The sequence below is a fragment of the Panthera tigris genome, chromosome D4, assembly GCF_018350195.1.
Source record: "Panthera tigris isolate Pti1 chromosome D4, P.tigris_Pti1_mat1.1, whole genome shotgun sequence".
NCBI lineage: Eukaryota > Metazoa > Chordata > Mammalia > Carnivora > Felidae > Panthera > Panthera tigris.
In genome coordinates this window covers 16,603,270-16,627,564 of record NC_056672.1, presented here as the reverse complement: position 1 = coordinate 16,627,564, position 24,295 = coordinate 16,603,270, and the positions used below count along the sequence as shown (strand labels likewise).

General features: G+C 40.1%; 1 protein-coding gene across 1 annotated transcript in view; it reads left to right on the top strand.

The window, feature by feature from the left end:
* TRPM6 (transient receptor potential cation channel subfamily M member 6) overlaps nucleotides 1-24,295 on the top strand; it is a 202,834-nt gene that overhangs the window by 150,154 nt on the left and 28,385 nt on the right. The window contains exons 30-32 of the mRNA XM_042963460.1: nucleotides 14,666-15,801; nucleotides 15,985-16,097; nucleotides 20,739-20,862. Of these exons, the coding sequence (XP_042819394.1) occupies nucleotides 14,666-15,801; nucleotides 15,985-16,097; nucleotides 20,739-20,862 (1,373 nt within the window). The remainder of the gene's footprint in view (nucleotides 1-14,665; nucleotides 15,802-15,984; nucleotides 16,098-20,738; nucleotides 20,863-24,295) is intronic.

The window sequence follows — 24,295 nt, the reverse complement described above, 5'->3', positions numbered from 1 at the left end:
CCAGATGCCCCAAAATAAAATGTTATACCTAATAATGCATATATTTTTTTTCTGATATCCAAATGGATAGAAAGTGAATCCTTAATTGAATTACACAAAGAACTCTGTAAATGGTTCACTATGGGTATTTCTGCACTTTTTTTAATGTTTATTAATTTTTTGAGAGATCGAGATAGAGAGTGAGCTGGGGAGGGGCAGAGAGAGGGAGACATAGAATATGAAGCAGGCTCCAGGCTCCGAGCTGTCAGTACAGAGCCCAGCGTGGGGCTAGAACTCACAAACCATGAGATCATGACCTGATGTCATGAGCTGAAGTCAGATGCTCAATCAACTGAGCCACCCAGGTGCCCTCTTCTGCACTTTTCAAATGATACCATATTATGTAGATATGTACTTAGGTGGCTGATTGAATTTCAGACCAAATTTTATATTGAGAACAAAATATCAAGTAGAATTGGGTTTTGAGCCCACAAAATTTTATTTTCCTTAAATAATATCTTTAGGCCAGAGCTTGATGACCCTCTCTTACCTTGTTCCTCTTCTTCACATTCTGCCTCCGTTATCGATATGCTCACTGAATTCCATGGGCCATTCTGGCTCTCAGTCTTCCAGAAGACACATACCCAGATAGGAGTTTATAGAGCCAGGATGAAGGCCTGCGTCTGCCATTTGCTAGCTGTATGTAAATTGGGCCAATTTACTCTGGGTCTTTGTTTTCTTATTTGCAAGATGTACACAAAAATAGATATACCCCTTAGAGGTGTTGAGGGTCACATGAGGTAACACAGATGGACTGTGTGGCAGAGTGCTGGTCAATAGTAAGGATATGATGCAAGTAAAACTAGGCTCTGGGGTGCTCAGATGGCTCAGTTTGGTCAAGCATCTGACTTCAGCTCAGGTCATGATCTCACAGTTTGTGGGTTCAAGCCCCGTGTCGGCATCGATGCTGACAGCTCGGGCCTTGGAGCCTGCTTCAGATTCTGTGTCTCCCTCTCTCTCTGCCCCTGCCCTGCTCACACTCTGTCTCTCTCCGTCTCAAAAATAAATAAACATTTTTAGAAAGGCTCTAAAAAGCTATGAGTGTGATTTCTTTTTAAATACATCTTAACAGGGGCACCTGGGTGGCTCAGTCGGTTGAGCCTCCGACTTCGGCTCAGGTCATGATCTCACAGTTTGTGGGTTTGAGCCCCGCGTCGGGCTCTGTGCTGACCTCTTGCTCAGAGCCTGGAGCCTGCTTCAGATTCTGTGTCTCCTTCTCTCTCTGCCTTTGCCCCGCTCATGCTTTGTCTTACTCTGTTTCTCAAAAATAAATAAATGTAAAAAAAAAAAATTAAAAAAAAATACATCTTAACAGAAGACCATGGGGGAGGGGAAGAACAAAAAAGTTAGAGAGGGAGGGAGCCAAACCCTAAGAGACTCTTAAAAACTGAGAACAAACTGAGGGTCGATGGGGGCGTAGGTGGGAGGGAAAAGTGGGTGATGGGCATTGAGGAGGGCACCTGTTGGGATGAGCACTGGGTGTTGTATGGAAACCAATCTGACAATAAATTTCATATAAAAAAAATAAATACATCTTTTCTTTTAAACCTTCAAAGGGGAATAAATAGATAAGATGACCTCACTGCCCTAGGCTATGAATGAGGACAAGGTCATGGAGAGTCCCTTACTTTATACTATAAACTAAGGAAGGATTTTTAGGTGGTCAGATATGGGCAGATTTACTTTCTAGGCAGATTCCCTCAGTTACAGTGTGGATTTAAGGTGTCAGAATTGGAAATATGGAGGCCATTTGAGGGACTGATGCAGCAGGAGGATGAGTCCCAAGGGCTAGCCAAAGTAGCCATGATGGGGTTGAAAGGAGGTGTCTTAGTCTGTTCAGACTGTAGAGTGAAGTACTATAGGCTGGGTGGCTTGTAAGCAGCAGAAAGTTACTGCTTACAGTTCTGGAGGCTGTCCAAGATCGGCGTGCCAGCACGGTGTGGGTGACAGTCCCCTTCTGGGTTGTAGACTCCATGTTGTATCCTCACATGGTGGCGGGGGTGAGGGAGCTCTGTGGGTTCTCTTTTATAAAGCCACGAATTCCATTCATGAGGGTTCCACCTTCCTGACCTAATCACCTCCCAAAGGCCCTACCTACTAATATCATCACTTTGGGGGGTTAGAATGTCAACCTGAATCTCAGGGACACACAAACATCCAGACTGTAGCAGAAGGGATGAACGAAGACACGTTTAGAAAGGGCAGTTGATGAGGGGAGTTAGGGATTGGACATGCAGCCGAGGGAGAGGGTGGAGTCGAGGATGACTCTCAGATCTGTAGCGGGGGTAATTAGGTGAAAGGTGGCACCATCATGATTGAAAAAAAAAAATGTGCAAAAGACACGGGGAGGGGGGCAAGTGATGAGTTTTAGCTTTGTTGAGTTTTAGCTTTAGCTTTGTCAAGTTTTAGTTTTGTGGATTCTTATGGCACATTTAGCCAGAGATTTCTGGGAGGTTTTAGATGTGAGGGTAGGAAGTCCTGGGGTAAAGATTGAACTGGACAGGGAGATTTGGGAGTCACCTGCCCGTTGTGAGAAAATAAAACCATGACCTAGGAAGTGAGTATGTCCAGGAAGCAAGAAGAGTAAGGAAACTCAGGGGGGTGAGGGTGGTTCCATGAGGGGGGCCCTGACAGCTGTATAATGGACCAAGGAATAGGAGCTCATGGAGAAAACGAGCCAGAATCTATCAGAGGAGAATAGGGACAACTAGGAAATGGTAGTGTTGTGAGCCAAATGAATATGGCGTGAAAACCTGAGAAGCAGACACTTATGAACAAGTAATTCAATGATGGTGGTGGTGGTGGTGGTGGTGGTGGTGGTGGTGGTGGTGGTGGAAGTAAGCCTAACACCTTTAGTCATCATGTACCATTATATGCTTCTTGATTGTTTCCCTTGAGATTTGCGTAGAGAAGGATTAGAAGCTAGATGGGTATGTGGCTTCTGAAAACTATTCCAGAGGCTTCCATTGGCTCTAGAATTCGATTACGGAGGCCCGGGTTTTCAGAACATCATCCACCGATTTTCCCTGTTGACAGAGCTGCCTCACCAGCCCTTGTTTACACGGCTGGCCTTGTTGCGGTAGCCCCTGGGGAGCTTGCCACAGAGGTATGGGAGGGAGGGAAGAATACTTTCCCGAGGTAGCCGAGCCAATAGTTTGAAGAGGGAGGGAAATGAGATTAGGGGGGGATTTGCATGGGCCCTTACCCGTAAAGAAGAGATCACCTATCTATCTACTTACAGAATCCAGTGAGTTGTGATACTAGAAAAAGAGAAGTATTAAGGGCTGTCTTATGTCTTCCTTTACTGGAAAACTGGTTATTTTTGACCCTAGTGCTATAAACCAGCACTTCCGTCTCTCTGTTCTATGGGGTACTAGTTAATTGGGTATTTTTCCATATTAAGCATGTTATATTTGGGAAATACTACATTTTATTTTATTTTATTTTTTTTTAAGTTTTTGTTTAGATTTTGTTTAAAGTTAACATATAAGGTAATATTGGTTTCAGGAGTAGAAATCAGTGATTCATCACTTACGTATAATACCCAGTGCTCATCACAAGTGCCCTCCTTTAATGCCTGTCACCCATTTAGCCCATCCCCTGCCCACCTCCCTTCCAGTAACCCTCAGTAGTTCTCTACAGTTAAAAGTCTCTTATGGTGTGCCTTCCTTTTTTTCTATGTTCATTTGCTTTGATTCTTAAATTTCACACATGAGTGAAATCGTATGGTATTTATCTTTCTCTGATTTATTTGCCATCCACATCATGGCAAATGGCAAAATTTCATTCTTTTTGATGGCTGAGTAATATTTCATTGTATATATATTCAACGTCTTCATTATCTATCATCGTTTGATGCACATTTGGGCTCCTTCCATAGTTTGGCTATTGTTGATAACGCTGCTGTAAACATCGGGGCACAGCCCCTTCAAATCAGTATTTTTGTATCCTTAGGGTGAATACCTAGTAGTGCAATTGCTGGGTCATAGGGTAGTTCTATTTTTAACTCTTTAGGAACATTCATACTATTTTTCAGAGTGGCTGCACCAGTTTGCATTCCCACCAACGGTGTGAGAGGGTTCCATTTTCTCCACATCCTTGCCAACGTCTGTTATTTCCTGTGTTGTTAACTTTAGCAATTCTGGCAGGTGTGAGGTGGTAGCTCATTGTAGTTTTGACTTGTATTTCCCTGATGATGAGTGATGTTGAGCATCTTTTCATGTGTCTGTTAGCCATCTGGATGTCTTCTTTAGAAAATGTCTATTTATGTCTTCTGGCCATTTCTTAATTGGATTATTTGTTTTTTGGGTGTTAAGTTTGATACGTTCTTTGTAGATTTTTGGATATTAACCCTTTGTCAGACATATCATTTGCAAATATCTTCTCCATTCTGTAGGTTGCCTTTTAACTTTATTGATTGTTTCCTTCGCTGTGTAGAAGCCTTTTATCTTGAAGTCCCAACAGTTTGTTTTTGCTTTTGCTTCCATTACCTCAGGAGATGTGTCTAATAAGAAGTTGATAGGGTTGATGTCAAAGAGGTTGCTGTCTGTTTTCTCCTCTAGGATTTTGATGGTTTCCTGTCTCACATTTACATCTTTCATCCATTTTGAATTCATTTTTGTGTGTGGTGTAAGAAAGTGGTCCAATTTCATTCTTCTGCTTGTTGCCCCAGTCTTCCTGGTGCCATTCGTTGAAGAGACTCTCTTTTTTTTTCCATTGGATAGTCTTTCCTGCTTTGTCAAAGATTAGATGACTTTGTAGCTGTGAGTCCATTCTGGGTTTTCTATTCTGTTCCATTGATCTATGTGTCTGTTGTCGTGCCAGTGCCATCCTGTCTTGATCACTACAGCTTTGTAATGTAGCTTGAAATCTGGAATTATGATGCCTCCAGCTTGGCTTTCTTTTTCAGGATTGCTTTGAGTATTCAGGGTCTTTTGTGGTTCCATACAAATTTTAGGATTGTATGCTTTAGCTCTGTGAGAAATGCCAGTGATGTTTGATAGGAATTGTATTCAATGTGTAGATTGCTTTGGGTAGTATAGACGTTTTAGCTATGTTTGTTCTTCCAATCTATGAGCATGGAACATTTTTCCAGTTGTTTGTGTGTTCTTCAGCTTCTTTCATAAGTATTGTATGGTTTTCAGAGTACAGATCTTTTACCTCTGTGGTTAGGTTTCTTCCTAGGTATCTTATGATTTTTGGTGTAATTGTAAATGGGATCCATTCCTTGATTTTTCTTTCTGTTGCTTCATTATTGGTGTATAGAAATGCAACAAACTTCCGTATGTTGATTTCATATCCTGTGTGTCTGCTGAATTCATGTATCAGTTCTAGCAGGTTTTTTTTGGTGGAGTCTTTCAGGTGTCTACATAGAGTATCATGTCATCTGTGAAGAGTGAGAGTTTGACTTCTTCCTTGCCAATTTAGGTGCCTTTTATTTCTTTTTGTTGTCTGATTGCTGAAGTTAGGACTTCCACTACTGTGTTAAATAACAATGGTGAGAGTGGACATCCCTGTCTTGTTCCTGACCATAGAGGAAAAGATCTCGGTTTTTCCCCACTGAGGATATTATTAGCTGTGGGTCTTTGTATATGCCCTTTATGATGTGGAGGTATGTTGCCTCTATCCCTACTTTGCTGAGGGTTTTTATCAAGAATGGATGCTGTATTTTGTCAAATGCTTTTTCTGCATCTATTTACAGAATATTAATGTGGTGTATCCTGTTGACTGACTTATGAATGTTGAACCACCCTTGTGGTCCAGGAATAAATGCCACTTAATTGTGGTGAATAATTCTTTTAATGTACTGTTGGATTCAATTTGCTAGTATCTTGCTGAGAATCTTCACCTCTTTGTTCTGTAATTCTCCTTTTTTAGTGGGAACTTTGTCTGGTTTTGGAATCAATGTAATGCTGGCCTCATAGAATGATTTTGGAAGTTTTGCTTCTATTTCTATTTTTTGGAACAATTTGAGAAGAATAGGTATTAACTCTTCTTCAAATGTTTGGTAGAATTCCTCCGGGAAGCCATGTGGCCTTGGACTTTTGTTTGTTGGGAGATTTTTGATTGTTGATTCAATTTCTTTGCTGGTTTTGGGTCTGTTCAAATGTTCTATTTTTTCCTGTTTCAGTTTTGATAGTTTATATATTTCTAGGAATTTAGATTGCCCAATTTGTTGGTTCATAGTATTCTCCTATAACTCTTTGTATTTCTGTGGTGTTGGTTGTGATCTCTCCTCTTTCATTCGTGATTTTGTTTATTTGGGTCCTTTCTCTTTTCTTGCGATAAATCTTGCTAGGGGTTTATCAATTTTATTAATTCCTTCAAAGAACCACCAGCTCCTAGTTTTATCCATCTGTTCTACTGGTTATTTTGTTTGTTTGTATGTTTCTATATAATTTATTTCTGCTCAAATATTTATATTTTCCTTCTTCTGGTGGTTTTAGACTTTATTTGCTATTCCTTTTCTGGCTCCTTTACGTGTAAGGTTATGTTGAGTATTAAAATTTAAGACTTTTCTTTATTCTTGAGGAGGACCTGTATTGCTATATAATTCCCTCTTATGACCATTTTTGCTGCATCCCAAAGGATTTGGAGTGTTGTGTTTTCATTTTCGTTTGCTTCCATGTATTTTTTTTTTTCTTCTTTACTTTCCTGGTTAACCCATTCATTCTTTAGTAGGATGTTCTTTAACTTCTATGTATTTTTGGTCTTTCCAAATTTTTTCTTGTGGTTCATGTTAAGTTTCATAGCATTGTGGTCTGAAAATATGCAAGGTATGATTTCAGTCTTTTTGTACTTGTTGAAGCCTTATTTGTGAGTCAGTATGTGATCTATTCTGGAGAATGTTCCATAGACACTTGGAATGAAATGTTCTGAATATATCTGTTAAGTCCATCTGGTCCAGTGTGTCATTCAAAGCCATTGTTTCCTAGCTGATTTTCTGCTAGATGATCTGTCCATTGCTATAAGTGGGGTGTTAAAGTCCCTAATTTTCCCTTAAGTCCCAAATTTTCCTACCAAGTTTCTGTGGTGAGATCTGCTGCAAGCCTGATTTGTCTTCCCTTGTAGGTTAGGGACTTCTTTTCCCTTGCTGCTCTCAGGATTCTTTCCTTATCTCTGTATTTTACAAATTTTCTTGTATTATTATCAATGAGTTTCTTTATGTTTGTTACTAATTGATTTATGTATTTGGGTTCTTCCAAGTTGGGGCATAAATATTTTCAATGGTTAGATCTTCTTGTTGGATAGACCCCTTTATTATGATCTAGTGTCCTTCCATATCTTTTGTCCAGTCTTTGGTTTAAAATCTAGTTCGTCGGATAGAAGTATCACTACTCTAGTTTTCTTTTGACGTCAATTAGCGTGATAAATTGGTTCTCCATCCCCTCACTTTTAATCTGCAGGTGCCTTTAGGTCTAAAATGAGTCTTTTGTAGCCACTTTTTTTAAAATCCATTCTGATACTCTGTCTCTTTTGATTGGAGCGCTTAGTGCATTTACATTCAGAGTGATTATTAATAGATATGAATTTGGTGCCGTTGTATTACCTGTAAAGTTGGTGTTTCTGGAGATGTTCTCTGTTCCTTTCTAGTCTTTGTTGTTTTTTGTCTTTCTTTCCCACTTAGAGTCCTCTTTAATATTTCTTTGAAGTTTATTTTTTTATTTTGAGAGAGAGAGAGAGAGAGAGAGAGAAGGCATGAGCAGGGTAGGGGCAGGGAAAGAGACACAGAGAGAATCCCAAGCAGGCTCCATGCCGTCAGTGTAGAGCCCGACATGGGGCTCGATCTCACGAATCGCGAGATCATGACCTGAGCTGAGATCAAGAGTTGGAGGTTTAACCAACAGTCATCCTGGCATCCCCTCCCCACCCCCTGCTTTTATTTCTTGCAGGGCTGGTTTAGTAGTCACAAACTTTTTGTTTTTCTGGGAAACTCTTTTTATGTCTCCTTCTATTCTGAATGACAGCCTTGCTGGATAAAGTATTCTTGGCTGTATATTTTTCCATTCAGCACATTGAATATATCTTGCCACTGCGTTCTAGCCTACCAAGTTTCTGTGGTGAGATCTGCTACAAGCCTGGTTTGTCTTCCCTTGTAGGTTAGGGACTTCTTTTCCTTTGCTGCTTTCAGGATTCTTTCCTTATCTCTGTATTTTACAAATTTTCCTATGAAATATCTTGGTGTTGGCCTGCTTTTGTTGATTTTGATGGGAGTTCTTTTTGCCTCCTAGATTTGGATGTCTGTTTCCTTCCCTGATTTTTTTTCCCTCTCTTTTTCTGGGACTGCTATGATACAAATGCGATTATGCTTAATGGAGTCACTGAGTTCCCTAGATCTACATTTGTGATTCAGTATTGTTTTTTCCCTCTTCTTTTCAGCTTCATTATTTTCCGTAATTGTATCTTCTCTATCATGTATTCGTTCCTCTGCTTCTTCCATTCTTATGGTCAGTACATCCAGTCAGTCTGACTAGTGTTTAGGTCTTTTATCTCTGTGGTAAGGGACTCCCTGGTGTTCTCCATGCTTTTCTCAAGGCTGGCTAGTATTCTTATGATTGTTGTTTTAAATTCTGGCTCAAGCATATTCCTTACATCTGTTTTGATTAGATCCCTGGCCATGATCTCTTCTTGTTCTTTCTTTTGGGATGAATTCCTCCATCTTGGCATTTTTGTCTAGGCCTCTGTCTTCTGTGTGTTAGGAAAGCCTGTTATGTTTCCTGCTCCTGAAAATAATGGCTATATTAAGGAGAGGTCATGTACTGCCCAGGGCCTGGGGCGTTAGGAAGTGTTTGTGGCGTATGCTGTGTGCACTCTGCCGTTGTGTTTTGGCTGCTCTTTCCCTCAGGTCAGTCTTCTGCAGAGTTTCTTCTTGTCTGCAGTAGGAAGTATTACCACCTTGTCCATTGTGCTCCAGGTTTTAACTAGGTGTGTTTTGGTCTCCTTGTTAAAAGAAGCTAGATCCTATTTCCCCTGTTGCTGAAACTTTGCAGCACTTTCTGGCAAGTAGACTTGGTGCATGTGGGAGGTTTGTGCTGGTCTTCTGGGGGAGGGGCCCGCTGCAGCTCTGCCTCTCGGGCACACTTGCCCTAGCTCGGAAGCACCTGCAGAGTGCAGGGGGCAGGGCTTCACGTAAGCAAGGCTCAAGCCTCCACCGTGGGTTTTGCGTCTCCGAAGTCTGTCCACGCTGATGGGAGGAGTGAACAGTGGCATCAGCCTGCTTTCACCCCAGAGGGGAGTTCGTGCTGCTGCTGTTCAGGAATCCCTCCCAGAAGACTTAACCATCTCCCCTCTTTTATCCCAGGCTTCTGTCAGATCCCTGCCTTCACCCTGTCTGTGTCCAAGCCCATCTGCCCATGTGGCAGCACAGTGCTCCTGTGTTTAATTCAGGCTTGCTGCTTGGGTTTCAGAAATCCAACTGTTAGAGACCCGGCACGGCAGGGACCCACCTTGATAATGGCGGGGGGTTGTTCTTGCTGCGCCCTGGCAGGTGCCGGTTTGTCCCAGAAGGGCAGTTCCTTGAACATGCAGGGGCTTGGGGCCTGTGGTAAAGTGCAGCAAAAAGGCGGCATCCGGGTCAGGCAGGCATCTCTGCTCGTATGCCGATGAGCAGGGCGGCTCGGTGGTGCCTCCTGGCTCTTTCGTTCCCAGAGAGGCAGTGCTGCCTCTCCCAAATGCACTCGATGAAGGGGGACTTTCTCTCCCAGGGTGACCCAGGGGATACTCAGAAACCACTGTCTGCTTCGGGCCTCTGCCCTCCTCCACAGGAGCACCTCTGTGCCTGCCAGGCTCCACCCTGGCCATGCCACAGACTTCTCAAACTTCAGACTGAGCTCCGCTGCCTTGTAAAGACTTGTGATAATCAGCCTCTCTTGCTTTCCCCGTCAGTGGTTGCGGGGACGTGTTTTTTCTGGTGCAATGCCCTGTGTTCTAGTCTCTTTCTCTCTCTATCTCCTGTCCCTGACCGCAGCTCCCTTCCCTCTGCAGCGCTGGCAATTCTTCTCTCCCCCAAATCGTGTCTCTGTACCTCCTGCCTTCCATGATGTGGCCTCTTTTGCTCCTCAGATAGATTTCCTGGGTGTTCAGAATGGTTTGATATTTAGCTAGCTGCATTTGAGGGACAAGGCAAGCACAGGGTCCTTTCTACGATGCCACCATCTTACCTGGAAGGGCTGCATTTTAAAACAAGCCACATGGCGACTCAGTAGAGTTACCACTTAAGCAGGTCCTGTCAGTATTGTGCTGTGAAACCTTACTGAGGAACATCTGTGAATACCTCCCAGCGTGGGAAACTTTGGTGTAATTTGTTTAACCCTTCCTAGGCCTCAAAGGCCCCCGTGAGAACTTTGTCTAGATCCCCGATGAGTTGCCCAGAGGTGCCAGAGTGCAGGGGTTAATGCCACTGGATGTGGAGTCAGACCGTCTGGGTTTGAAGCCTCCCTCTATCCCCCACCATTTGACCGGCTCCACCTCTTTTATGAAAAGGATAAAAGTAATGCCTACATTATAGGGTTGTTATGCAGATTAAATAAAATAATTATGTAGAGTCTTTGTAAAGTGCCTGGCACATAGTGAGCACTCGATGAATATTACGATTATCATGATGGTTATAATTATACTTCTTATAACCTTATTTTATCAAAACATCTTGTTCAAAGACCCACAGTTAAACAATAACCATACCGGCCTTCGCTTGGGGAAGGAAAAAAAGAAAAAGTTAGAGAGGGAGAGAGCCAAACCATAAGAGACTTTTAAAAACTGAGAATAAACTGAGGGTTGATGGGGGGTGGGAGGCAGGGGAGGGTGGGTGATGGGCACTGAGGAGGGCACCTGTTGGGATGAGCACTGGGTGTTGTATGGGAAAAAGTTTGGCAATGAATTTTATATTAAAAAAAAAAAAACCTTGCACAGGGGAAACTAAACTTATAAGAATTTATGTTACATGTAAGAACGACTGAAAGTTTAGATTAAATTAATGCAGTTGGTGGCTGAGGAATATAATCAAAATATGTTTCACAGGACATAATGCTTTGAAATAAACAGTGCCCATAAAAGCAAGAGGACCCGACGTGAGGGTGACCAGGTTATTTGTCTAACAGGTCTCTATTGTAGCGTGTTACCTGTCGCCGTGAATGGTTGCTGGCTTCTATTGTATCCGTTCGATGGGACTGCTGCTAATGGAACTTAATGAGCCTCCATTACTGCTGTTCAGACTGTACTGTTTTTGAATCAGATGAAACAGTGCGCTAGATGGAGAGGCTCTAATTAAGCATATTTGGAAAGGGATATACATATATTTTGTGCTCTTTCCGTCATCATCCCTGCCAATTCTAGTTTTGCAGGCTCCAGAGGGTCAGGAAGCATTTATGAAGCCTCTATTGAGTTACAGAAGTTGAATTCTATAGCAGAAGTAAGAAAGAGAGGGGTCCACCCACATGTAACAAACACGGAAAATACCACCCTCTTTATTGTTTAATTCCTATCTGCTAAGCTCCCAGAAAGAAGTGGAGGATGTCTCGATCCATGTGACTTGAGGTATATTCTAGAGAGGGAAAGTCTCACACTATTTTGGCAAGTGCTTGTTGCACCCGAATGCTAAATTCTCCATAGTATAATCACTGCTTCTTCCAGTCCCCACATAAGACTGGGGATCATTTTTTTTTTTAAGTTTATTTATTTATTTTGAGAAGGAGAGAGAGAAAGATGCAGGGAGAGGGAGAGGGAGAGGGAGAGGGAGAGGGAGAGGGAGAGGGAGAGGGAGAGAGAGAGAGAGAGAGAGAATCCCAGGCAGGCTCTGTGCTGATAGCAGGTGCAGGGATTGATCTCATGAATCATGAGATCATGACCTGAGCTGAGATCAAGAGTCAGATGCTTAACTGGCTGAGCCACCCTGGTGTCCCTCCTGGGGATCATTTTTAATTCATGCATATGGTCGTGTCAGCCATGAAATTGGATAAGATTCCCTCCCTTGCTGTTGTTTTTTTTTTTTTCTTTAACTTTATTGACTGATTGAGATTGAGAGAGAGAGAGATTGATTATGAGTGAGTCAGGGAAGGGCAGAGGGAGAGAGAGAATCTTAAGCAGGCTCCATGCCCAGTATGGAGGCTGACATGGGACTTGATCTCATGACCATGAGATCATGACCTAAGCCAATATCAGGGGTCAGACACTTAGCCAACTGAGCCACTCAGGCACCACTATTTTATTTCTGTTTATCAAAGATTTTCATTATAGAGAATTTGCTCAGAATATTCGCTTATCCAAATAAAAGAATAAAACAGGGAAAGAAAAGAAAGAAAATATGTCATAAGCCAGAGCCCACTCTGAAAATGTTGTTCTTTTTTCCATTTTGTCATATATGTATGTATGTATGTATGTGTATATGTACTTTTTTTTTTTTTTTTTTAGTTAAAATTATACAAGTGTGGGGGCACCTGGGTGGCTCAGTCAGTTAAGTGACCGACTTCGGCTCAGGTCATGATCTTGCAATTCGAGGGAGCCTCACATCGGGCTCTGTGCTGACAGCTCGGAGCCCGGAGCCTGCTTCCGATTCTGGGTCTCCCTCTCTCTCTGCCCCTCCCCCACTTGCACTCTGTCTCTCAAAAACAAAGAAACTTTAAATAAATAAGTAAATAAGTAAGTAAATAAATAAATAAAATGATACAAGTTTGTATTTTACTCCCTTCCCCCCTTACACATCCAAAACGTTTCTTCAATAAGTAAAAACATTATGTATAAACATAATTTTACATTTACTTTCGCTTGACTTACAAAGTGTTTATATCAAATTTAAAAGTGTACAACAGAACATAACAACATCCCATCCCCATGCCTACCATCAGAAATAGCCAAAGGAAATTACTATTAACAATGTAAACATGATTTTAACGGCTGCATGATATTCTATCTCGTAATGTAGAGAATATCTCTATCACCTTTGGCATAGTGAAATTATAGCCTCTTTATGTACATTGCCTAATTGAACGGCCCAGTGTGGCATCCTTGTCCCCATAGAGTTATTTTAATCATTTGCGATGGTAAAAAAATGTTGTTACAGTGTAGATGAGCTCATCGTTGTTTTCATTTCCATTTCTCTGCATACCTAATGAGTGTGAATATTTTACCATATTTCCTTATCTTTTATATTTTGTCTTTTGTGAATTGTCTGTTCACATCCTTTGGGTTCTTCTTAATTTTTTCTCCATAACAATTCATAAAAGTTTTGATTTATCGAAGGATACAAACACCTCATCATATTTGTTAGAATAATCTCCAACTTACCATTTATTTTGAAGTGTTATATTTTTATGTGTAGGAGTTTATTTTTTGTAACCAAGTCTGATACATTTTGTAATTTATTGTATTAATTGTTAAGCTTAGAAAGATGGAAGTAGTTTCCTAAGCTGCCATAATGAAGTACCAAAAATTGGGTGTCTTATAACAGCAGAAATTTGTTGTCTCACCATTCTGGAGGTTACAAGTCCAAAATCAAGAAGTTGGTAGGGGTAGGGCCATGCTTGCTCTGATGCCTCTAGTGGAGAATCCTTCCTTGCCTCTTCTGGCTTCTGGTGTTTACTGTCAATCCTTGGTATTCCTGGGCTTGTAGATGCATCACTGAAGTCCTAGGGTGGCTTTCTCCCTGTGTATATTCACATCATCTTCTCGCTGTGTCCAGATTTCCCTTTTATACGGATACCAGCCATAGTGGCTTAGGGCCTACCGTAATGACCTCAATTCAACTTGATTATCTCTGTAAAGACCATGTTTCCAAATGAAGTCCCAACCTACAAGTTACTGGGACATTAGGACATCAACATATCTCTTTCTGGGGGCACAGAGTAAAACCCATCCCCATTTGGAGGTATTTATAAATATACAGATAATATTAACCAACATTTCCTTCATTCGTTCTGTCTCTAAGTCAATTAACACATTTAATTAGATTCGATTTGCAATTTACTTTTGACTCTTCCAGCTGAAAATGTTCTTGTGCTGCTTTTACATGAATCCACGGCTAGACATCATAATGTTGGGTTAAAGTTTTCAAAATAATTTTAAAAATTTGGCTGAGGCTTTCTCTGAATGTAGGTCTCTTAGAATGGGTTTTGCTTGCGGCTTGGGAAGCCTATTTGAACCCTAGACTTGGATTTTCGTTGTTGTTGTTGTTTAAGATCTATAATTTTTTTTTTTTCTAATTACATACTTGATTATTCTGTTCCTCTCATTCTGGCTTCTTCCTCAAGATCTTTTTTCTGTATCCGAAGTAACATAGGGCTTGTCAGTAGGAGATATTCAGATGTTTGTCATGCGAATTAATGAATATATTAATGAATACAATAGGGCTGATGGATAGAACAATTGGAGGGATAACTAGCTGGAAATGTGGTTCTGAAATGTTAGAAATAAGGGCTAGAAATACAGATTTGTAGTGCTTCCTCATTGGGGAGCTAGTGGGAATTATAGGAGGGGGGGAGATCACCTGGGATGAGAAGGTAGAAGACTCACCTAACTTGGGGAAGCAGCTTAGGCTGAGGAGCCTCCTAAGGCTGGAAGTAGGATGGGAGAAGAACAAGGAAAGTTCTTCTTAGCTTAATGCGTTTATTGGTTTTCTCCGTCCCTTTACCATCAGGGTTACAGAGATGTACTTCCAACTGAAAGAAATGAACGAAAAAGTGTCTTTTATAAAGGACTCCTTACTGTCCTTGGACAGCCAAGTGGGGCACCTGCAGGACCTCTCTGCCCTAACGGTGGATACCCTAAAAGTCCTTTCTGCTGTTGACACCTTACAAGAGGATGAGGCTCTCCTGGCCAACAGAAAGCATTCTACTTGCAGAAAACTTCCCCACAGCTGGAGCAATGTCATCTGTGCAGGGGTTCTGGGCAGCATGGAGATCTCTGGGGAGAAGAAATATCAGTATTATAGCATGCCTCCTTCTTTGCTGCGGAGCCTGGCCAGAGGTCAGCATACCCTGAGAGTACAGAGGGGACCCCTTCTTGAGATTACAGACATTCAGGGAAAGGCTTCAAATGTAAGAGATGAGCAGGAAAAGCAAGACACGGAAACTAGCGTGGTCGCTTCTGGAGTGTCCCTTTACACACAAACACACCCAAAGCATGGCCAGTTTCTTCTGGTCCCCTCTTATCTAAAGCAAGTTCCTTTTTCGGAGGAAATTGACTTGCCCCTGTTCAGACCATCTGTGGAAGCAGGTATAGATGTGATGGCAACTGAACAGGTCGCCCAGAATGAGGTCCCTGTTCATCTGACTTGGCAGACCCCAGGTATCTCAGCTCAGGGCTCGGTGGCTGAACCCAAGGAACAGTACGAGTCAACTGCTCACACACCAGCCAGAGAAGACAAGGGGGAGCGAGTTCCACCCACTTTGATTTGCACACCAGCACCCACGCAAGTGACCTCCCTCCCTTCTCAAGCCGAGAGCATGCCACTTGGAGGTGGACATGTGAACTGGGCATTTTCAGAAGGTGATGAAACTGGTGTGTTTGGCATCGAGAAAAAATGGCAAACCTGCTTGGCCTCCACTTGTAGCGGTGAGGAGAATGACCAATGCCAGAAGCAGATCCGGGCCAGATCCCTGTCTGATAACTCATCAAGCTTGGCCCAGAGTAGCGATTGCTCAGAAGTGGGACCGTGGCTGCCGCCAAACACATCCTTTTGGATCAATCCTTTCCGCAGAGATAGGCCCTTCACTCGGAGTCACAGTTTGAGATTCCACAAGGAGGAGAAACTGAAGATCTGTAGGATTAAAAGTAAGAAGTGATTTTATTTTTGTTAAAAAATAAACTATTAAATTCTGTGCATGGCTATTATGTTTTAAAGGTCGATGATCTTTAACTACATTCTCATGCTCCCCATTCTCAGCTGTCTGTAAAACCAAATGGCTCCCTGTACAATCTTCATAAACTTTTTCATGCAAATGCTTTCCTTTACAGATCTTTCAAGATCCTCAGAGATCAGGCAGTCAGCATGGATCAGGACAAAAATGCTAATCAAGGATAGGAGGTTGTCAAAGAAAAAGAAGAAAACACAAGGGCTACAGGTGCCAGTAAGTGTCTTTCATGTTATTGGCAGTAGAGGTAGTAGCCTATCTTTTTTTGGTTTCTCTTTATTGTAAAGTGCCAGGCACGCGAGAAAATAGCACTGTACTGGAAGGAGTGAAGATTTAAGAGTCATCAGAGTGGAAATGCCACAGCTCATTTATCAGCTCACATGCTGAAGGACACTTGTGTTATTTTCAGTTTTTGGCTATTCCAAACAAAGCTGTTATGAACATTTGTGCACAAGTCTTTGTGTGGACATATGTCTCAGTTTCTCTTTGGTAAATATTTAGGAGTGGAATGTCAGAGTCATATGGTGAGTATTTGTTTAATTTTAGAAGAAACTTCCAAACTGCTTTTCCAAGTGGCTGTGCCATTTCACATTCCCACCAGTCTCTGAGGAGTAGTTTATGAGTGTTGCGGTGGGGCACATTCTCACCAATCCTTAGTATGCTCCGTCTTTTTAATTTTAGCCGTCGTGGTGGCTGTGTAATGGTATCTCACAGTGATTTCATTTGCATTTCTGTGGCGACTAGTGCCGCAAAGTATCTTTCCACATGCTTATTTGACATCCATATGTCTTTTTTGGTCACCTGTCTGTTTAAATATGCTACTTAAAAAATTGGATTGTTGAGGGGCACCTGGCTGGCTCAGTCAGTAGAGCATGCAACTCTTGATCTTGGGGGGTCATGAGTTCAAGCCCTACCTTGGGCGTAGAGTTCACTGAAAAAAAAATTGGGTTGTCTTATTATTAAGTTGTCAGAGTTTTTTTCTAGATATAAGCCCCTTGTTGGATATATGTTTTATAAATATTTTCTCTTGGTGGCTTGCCTTTTGCTTTTTCATAAATGTACTTTGAAGTGCATACATTTTTTATTTTAATGAAGTCTCTTGCTTGTTTTTTTCAGTCTATACTTTTTGCATCATGTTTAAGAAAATTTGCAAAACCCAAGATCACTAAGATTTTCTCTCATGTTTTCTTCTAGAAGTTTCATAGTTTTTGCTCTTATATGAAGTTCTAGTTTGAGTTAATTTTTGTATATGGTGATAGGTTAGGATTGAGGTTCCTCCCTTTTTTCTTTTTTCTCCCCCCCTTTCTTTCTTTGTCTCTTCTTTCTTCCCTTCCTTCCTTGAATACGAATATCAATTTTTTCTAGTATTTTCGGGTAAAAAGATTATATTTTTTCCTATTGGGTTGCCTTGGCACCTTTGTCAAAAATTAATTGGCCATGTGTGTTCATAATATGTGTAGATCTATTTCTGGATATATTCTGTTCCATTTACCTATATGTCTATCTTTATGATAAAATTACAGTATATTGAATACTATAATTTTATATTAAATATTGAAATCACATAGTATAGGTCTGCTGAAGTTTTTCTTCCTTTTCAAAGGTTTTGTTTGTTTGTTTGTTGGCTATTCTAGTTTCTTTGTATTTCCACATATACTTAGAATCAGCTTGACAATTTTTACAGAGAAACTTGTTGGGGTGAGTAGAATTTCTGTGAATCATCTTGGGGAGAATTGGCATCTTAACAGTAATGACTTTTCTGATCTATGAGCATGATATGTCTATTTATTTAGATATTCCTTAATCTCTCTCGGCAGCATTTTGTAGTTTTGGGTGTACAGTTCTTGCACATATTTTAAAAAATATATCCATAAGTACTTAATATTTTTTACTTTATTATTAATGAAATTATAAAAAAATAATTTCTGATTATTTGGTGGTGGTATATACAAATATACTTTTAAAATATTTATTTTATCTTACAATCTTGCTAAGCTTATTAATTTGAGTAGATTTGTTGCTTCTGCAGACTTTTCTATATAAATGATCACGTTACGTACAAATGAAGATTGTTTTACTTTTCTTTCAAATCAGGATGTGTTTTATTTATTTTTCGTGCCTTATTACACTGGCTAGAATCTCTAGTTATAGACTGAATAAAAGTGGTAAAAGCAGAGTCCATTCCTTGTCTCTGCTCTTAGGGGGAAAACATTTGGCTTTTATTAGTACATACAGTGTTAGCTGTAGCTTTTTATGTAGATGCCCTTTATCAAGTTAAAGAATTCCCTTCTGCACCTTGTTTTCTGAGAATTTTTATGTTAGTAGATCTCAGCGTTTGTCAAGTGCTTTTTCTGCACCTATTTATTTAAACAGATGGTTTTTCCTTCTTATTATGTTAATATAATTAATTGTATTGATTAGTTTTACAACATAGAATTGCTATTTAGAATATTAAATCAACCTGGCTGCGATGAACCCTGCTTGATCATGATGTATTATCTTTTTTGTATGCTATATTTTGCTAAAATCTTAATAAGATTTTCTTGCATCTGTATTCTTAAAGAATATTTGTCTCTAGGTCTCTTTTCTTGTAATGTCTTTGGTTTTGGTATCAGGGTGATGCTGGGCTTACTGACTGAGTTGGGAAGTATTCTCTCTTCAGTTTTCTAGGTGAGTTTGTATAGAGTTGATACTATTTCAACTTTTATTATTTGGTAGAATTAACCAATGAAACCATCTTTGTGGGAAAGATTTTAGCTACAAATTCAATTTCTGTAATAGAGGGCTATTCAGGCTATCTGATTCATCTGGAGTTTGCTTTATTTGTTTGTCTCTTTCAAGGAACTTGTCCATTTCATCTAAGTTGTTGAATTGATACTATTTCAACTTTTATTATTTGGTAGAATTAACCAATGAAACCATCTTTGTGGGAAAGATTTTAGCTACAAATTCAATTTCTGTAATAGAGGGCTATTCAGGCTATCTGATTCATCTGGAGTTTGCTTTATTTGTTTGTCTCTTTCAAGGAACTTGTCCATTTCATCTAAGTTGTTGAATTTATTGGCATTATAGTATTATAATATTCTTTTATTATCCCTTTATTGTCTAGGAGGTCCGTAGTGACATCGCTTCTCTCATTTGTCATATTTGAAATTTGTGTTTTTCTCTTCTCATTTCATGATCAGTCTGGCTACTGGTTTATCTGCTTTATTGATCTTTTCAAAGAACCAGTTCTTGTTTTCATTGATTGTCTCTGACTACTATTCCATTGATTTCTGCTCTTTATTATTTTTTTTGTTCTGTTTACTTTGGGTGTAATTTGCTTTTTCTCCCCCCGCCCTTAGTTTGTTAAGAAAGAAGCTTTGGTCATTGATTTGAGACTGTCTTTTAATACAGGTACTTAGTGGTATAAAATCCCCTTTAACCATTGTTTTAACTATATCCCACAAATTCCAATATGTTATGTTCACATTTTCACATTTTATTAGTGAATCTTTTTATTATTAGGAAGTCTTACTTCTGAGTTAGCATTCCATAGGACTTCGCCTTTCCTGATCTTAATGTTCTGCCTCATTTTTCCGTATAATAACCTGGATGCATTTTTAAAAGCACCTCAGCTCTTTTTAGAATGAGAAGCTAAAGCAAAGAGATAAGTTTAAAGACAATTATGTAAAATTATCTTTTGCAGGAAGAGACTTAGCTTGGTAAAGATGACTCTTCTTTCAGGGAAAATGCTATGAGTTGCTGGAATCTTATGAAATATGAATTTGGTAGATTTATTTTTTGCAATGATTAAAATGACCAGAATTTAACTAGAAATTGCAACTGGGCTCAGGTACTAATAACTTGCATTTGTTTATTTCTTTGTATTTTGTCAATATACCTCATTTCTTCTCTGTCTCTGGTTAGTACATAAGGCAGCCACTATTGTTGGCTACCTGTTATTTTTTTAAAATTTATTTTAAATGTTTTATTTATTTTTGACAGAGAGAGAGAGAGGGAGAGGGAGAGAGAGAATGAGACAGAGCATGAGCAGGGGAGGGGCAGAGAGAGAGGGAGACATAGAAACTGAAGCAGGCTCCAGGATCTGAGCTGTCAGCACAGAGCCTGATGTGGGGCTCAAAACCATGAACCATCAGATCATGACCTGAGCCGAAGTCAGATGCTTAACCGACTGAGCCACCCAGGTACCTCTTGGCTACCTGTTATTTTAATGACAAAGGGAATGGGACTCACAGACATTTGTCCAAGTTCATGTAATGGACTCTCTACTGACTGAGCCAGCCAGGCACCCTTCAGGTTCACAAAACTGCTAAGTGACAAATCTAGTGTTCCAACACAAGCTCTTTTTAGATCCAAGCCTTATTTTATTTTATTTTGTTTTATTTTGTTATTTTATTTTATTTATTATTTTTTTGCTCTGTGCCAGTGGTTCTCAAATTGTGGTCTCCTATGAGCAGTATTAGCGTTACCTGGAAACTTATCAGACATTCAAATTCTTTCTCCTTCTAGACCTACTGCGTCACAGATCTTGGAGGTAGGACCCCGTGATCTGTGGTTTAGCATAGGCTTGAGTGATTCTGATTTACACTCAAGTTTGACAACTGCTGCCCTCCCTCCCCCCCCCCCCCCCCCCCCCCAGTTCTCTGTCATGGCCACATATAGTAATTACATGGGTGCTTATGTCCTGCCTGCACGGCTGATAGGAGTTTTCAAAGATTTCCAGGTGATTCTAAAATGTGAAGCCAATGTTAACAACCACTGCTGCTCACCATAGTCCCTCTCTGAGTCACATTAATGGCTCAAAATGTTTTCAGATTAATGTCACGATGTTCCAACAAGTGTCTTTCCCTCCAGGTCATAATGGTTGATACCTGCTCCCCAAACGACCAGTTGAATTCCGAGCCAGGAGAAAGTAACATCTCAGAAGAAGAGGAGTGCAGCAAGAACTGGCTTACGGTGTCCAAATATAGTCAGATAAGTATGTAACAGTCTTGACTCTAGTAGGAGTTTCCTCACACTACCCGCAGACCAGTGGTGGTCCCTAATGTTCTTCTAAGTGGAGATGAGAGAATGAGAGGGTGGCGACACCCATTGAGGAGAATAGCTCTTTTCGATTTTTAACTTTGATGAAAAGGACAAAATTTCCATTCATTTAATGGAATAGTTGTTGCGATCCAGGAAAGAAAAATTAAGGAGTAGATAGTCTCATACTCAGAGCTGTTAAACCCGGCTCAGAGACTGTACTTCAGTCTGCTGTATGGAGTGGGGGGTTGTCTAATGTTATAAATTCTTCAGGTTCATGAGAGGTTGATACGGACCCTTGCACAGAACTCAGTGGGATGACTCATTATTACTGCTGTCATACAGCATTTAATCCATGGGCAAGTGTCTCTTAATGGTGTTTGCAGAGGAGAAAAGATGAATCAACAGGCTACAAATGAAAACTATGAGGCAGGCAGAGAATGTGAAATAAGGCTGGACAGGTAAAATGAGGGCAGATTATGAACAGAATTGGTAGCAATGATCAGAACTTGGAACGTCCTGCATTACACAATAAGAGACCCTTATTAATTCTTTCACACATTTGAGGTTTATTCTTTTCTAAGCAAAGCCCGGTGCTAATGTTTGACAGGCAGCCCTCCGTGTAGGGATGCAGGGACCCGGGTTCCACCATGTTGTAGCTCGGTCATGTTCAACACAGGGCTCCCAAGATTTCTGTGGGGCACCTCCATGGCTACCATGGCAAGATGAAATGCGGTTGTCACCCATATTTTGTTTATCCGTTCGTCCATCAATGGACACGTGGGTTGTTCCCACCTCTTAGCTACTGTGAATAATGCTGTTATGAACATGGGTGTGCAAATATCTTCTTTGATGTGGCGTCTTCTGTACCTTTAGTTATGGAGTTTGTTCCGATGATCTTCGGGTCAATTTCTGGGGTATTTAGGGTGATTCGGTAGTTATCTAGTTGTGGCCGTGGGACGAGGCGAGCCTGGGGTCCTCCTACTCTGCTACCATCTTCCTCACCCTCCCTTTTACTAATTTTTAAACAGAAGGAACTATGTGACCCAGGACTCATACAGATTTAGAATTACTTGAAAGACTAAACTTAAGGTACAAATAGATACTGTCTTGAAATCTTTGTTATTATGCTTCTTTAAAAACCTTGCTTTGTCCTATGGTTAGTTGTTTTCAACCATGGGGCTATTTTCTATGCCTCCTACCTCTCTTCCCTGGGACATTTGACAATGTCTAAGGATATTTTTGGTTGTCACCAGTAAGGAAGGTGCAGGTACTCTTGACATCTGGTGGGTAGAGGCCAGGGAGGCTGCTAAAAATCCTACAACGCATGGGACAGTCTCTCTGCTCCTGACAAGGAATCATCCAGCCCCAAATACTGGTGGATGAGAAACCTTGGTTTATATTTTAAAATACTCAATTGTCTACTAACTCACTGAGAATCAAGTGGACTGCAGCTGAAAGAGATATTAGAAATTATTCAGAACTCCCTTCATCTACAGATATGACTCAAAAAAATATATATATATCTTATTTGATATTATATATGTAGTATGCAAAATAAAATATTTTATATTTATTATATATTATACTTTTTATAAATAGTCTAACCGATATTTAAATTATTATATATCTTTCTTAAATTATTCAAGTTCTTTTTTCATTGAGATGTAATTGACCTATGTAACATTGTATTAGTTTTATGTGTACAATGTAATGATTTGGCATACATATATATTGTGAAATGTTTACTACAACAAGTTGAATTAACATTCATCACTTGACCTAGTTACACTTGTTTTCCTTGTAATGAGAACTTTTTAAGATCTCTTCTCTCAGCAACTTTCAAATACACAATACAGTGTTGTTAACTACAGTCACCACACTACATACTACCTCGCCAGGGCTTACTTTTATTACAGCCGGAAGTCTGAACCTTGGGATGACCCCCCGCCCCCACCCATTCCACTGACTCCCCTCCCCAAGTTATTTAAGTTATTTCCATTGAATTTCAACTAGAGAAAGATGCAGGTAGCAGGAGGGTTCTGGAAAAGAATCTCGAGTCCAGTGATCAGAAAGGAAGACAAGATGTAGGGAAATAGGCTGAGTCCGTGTGTCTAGTTAATCTGACATTTACTGAGATTTGGTTAATCTGAATTAAGAATCTTTTCTTTTTTTTTTTTTTTTGTTTTTTTGAAATGTGTCCGTGTTAAGCATTAATTGAAAAAGAATTAAGGGGCGCCTGGGTGGCTTGGTCGGTTGAGCGTCCGACTTCGGCTCAGGTCATGATCTCGCAGCCCGTGAGTTCGAGCCCCGCGTCGGGCTCTGTGCTGACCGCTCAGAGCCTGGAGCCTGTTTCGGATTCTGTGTCTCCCTCTCTCTCTGCCCCTCCCCTGTTCATGCTCTGTCTCTCTCTGTCTCAAAAATAAATAAACGTTAAAAAAAAATTTTTTTTTTAAAAAAGAAAAAGAATTAAAAAAAAATTTGAGGGTTGGGTGATACCCTGTCAGCTCTCTTTAAATACAAGCTCTCGTCAAATACAAAAAGAAAAGTTCTGAGGAATTTAGCTATGAAAATGAAAAGTCTATTTTTAACTTTTCCTATAGGTATTTTAATTTTAATGTATTTTAATACATTGAAACCATATTGATCATAATTTTATGCTATTACAAAAATATCACGTATGACATTTTATGATTTTTTTCCAATGGGTTTTTTGCACTTTGTGTGTGTGTGTGTGTGTTTGTGTGTGTGTGTGTATGTGTGTGTGTGTGTGTGTGTGTGTGTGTGTGTGTGTGTATTTTCAGCATAAAATCATTAGGGGAGAAAATTACAAATGTTTTCTCCTACATTTAGCGAGGGACTCCCGAGCATTATTCTCAGAATTAATCCAATCCAATAATTAAATTATTATTGGATACCTACTATATGCCAGTGACTCTGCAGGTATCAGTGTAAAACATAATGACAATAATGATCTTTGTAATGTGTTTTTAAGAGAGAGATGATAATTAAACCTATCTGCTGGCATTCTTTTCTATCTTTTGTTTTTGTTTTATTTTATTTTTTTAAGTAGCCTACTATGATGCTTGATGCAGTTGTTAAGGAAGGATTCCTAACAATTTGGAATGAAAATTCCATGTGTTTTAAATAAAGCATGGACAATAGGGTACAGGAGAAGGTGAGTTTTAAAAAAAATTGCTAAAGGTTTTATTTTGCAGGAGGACAAGTCATGGATCATTTAATTCTTGACTTTGATAGAGAGCATACATTATTATAAATGTAAAAGAAACTACTGACAAATAGAAATACTGTAGAATATATAGCTTTCAACCATTTGAGAAAAAAGGGACAAAAGAATCTTGGTAACACTTGCTAAATAGAGAAAAAAA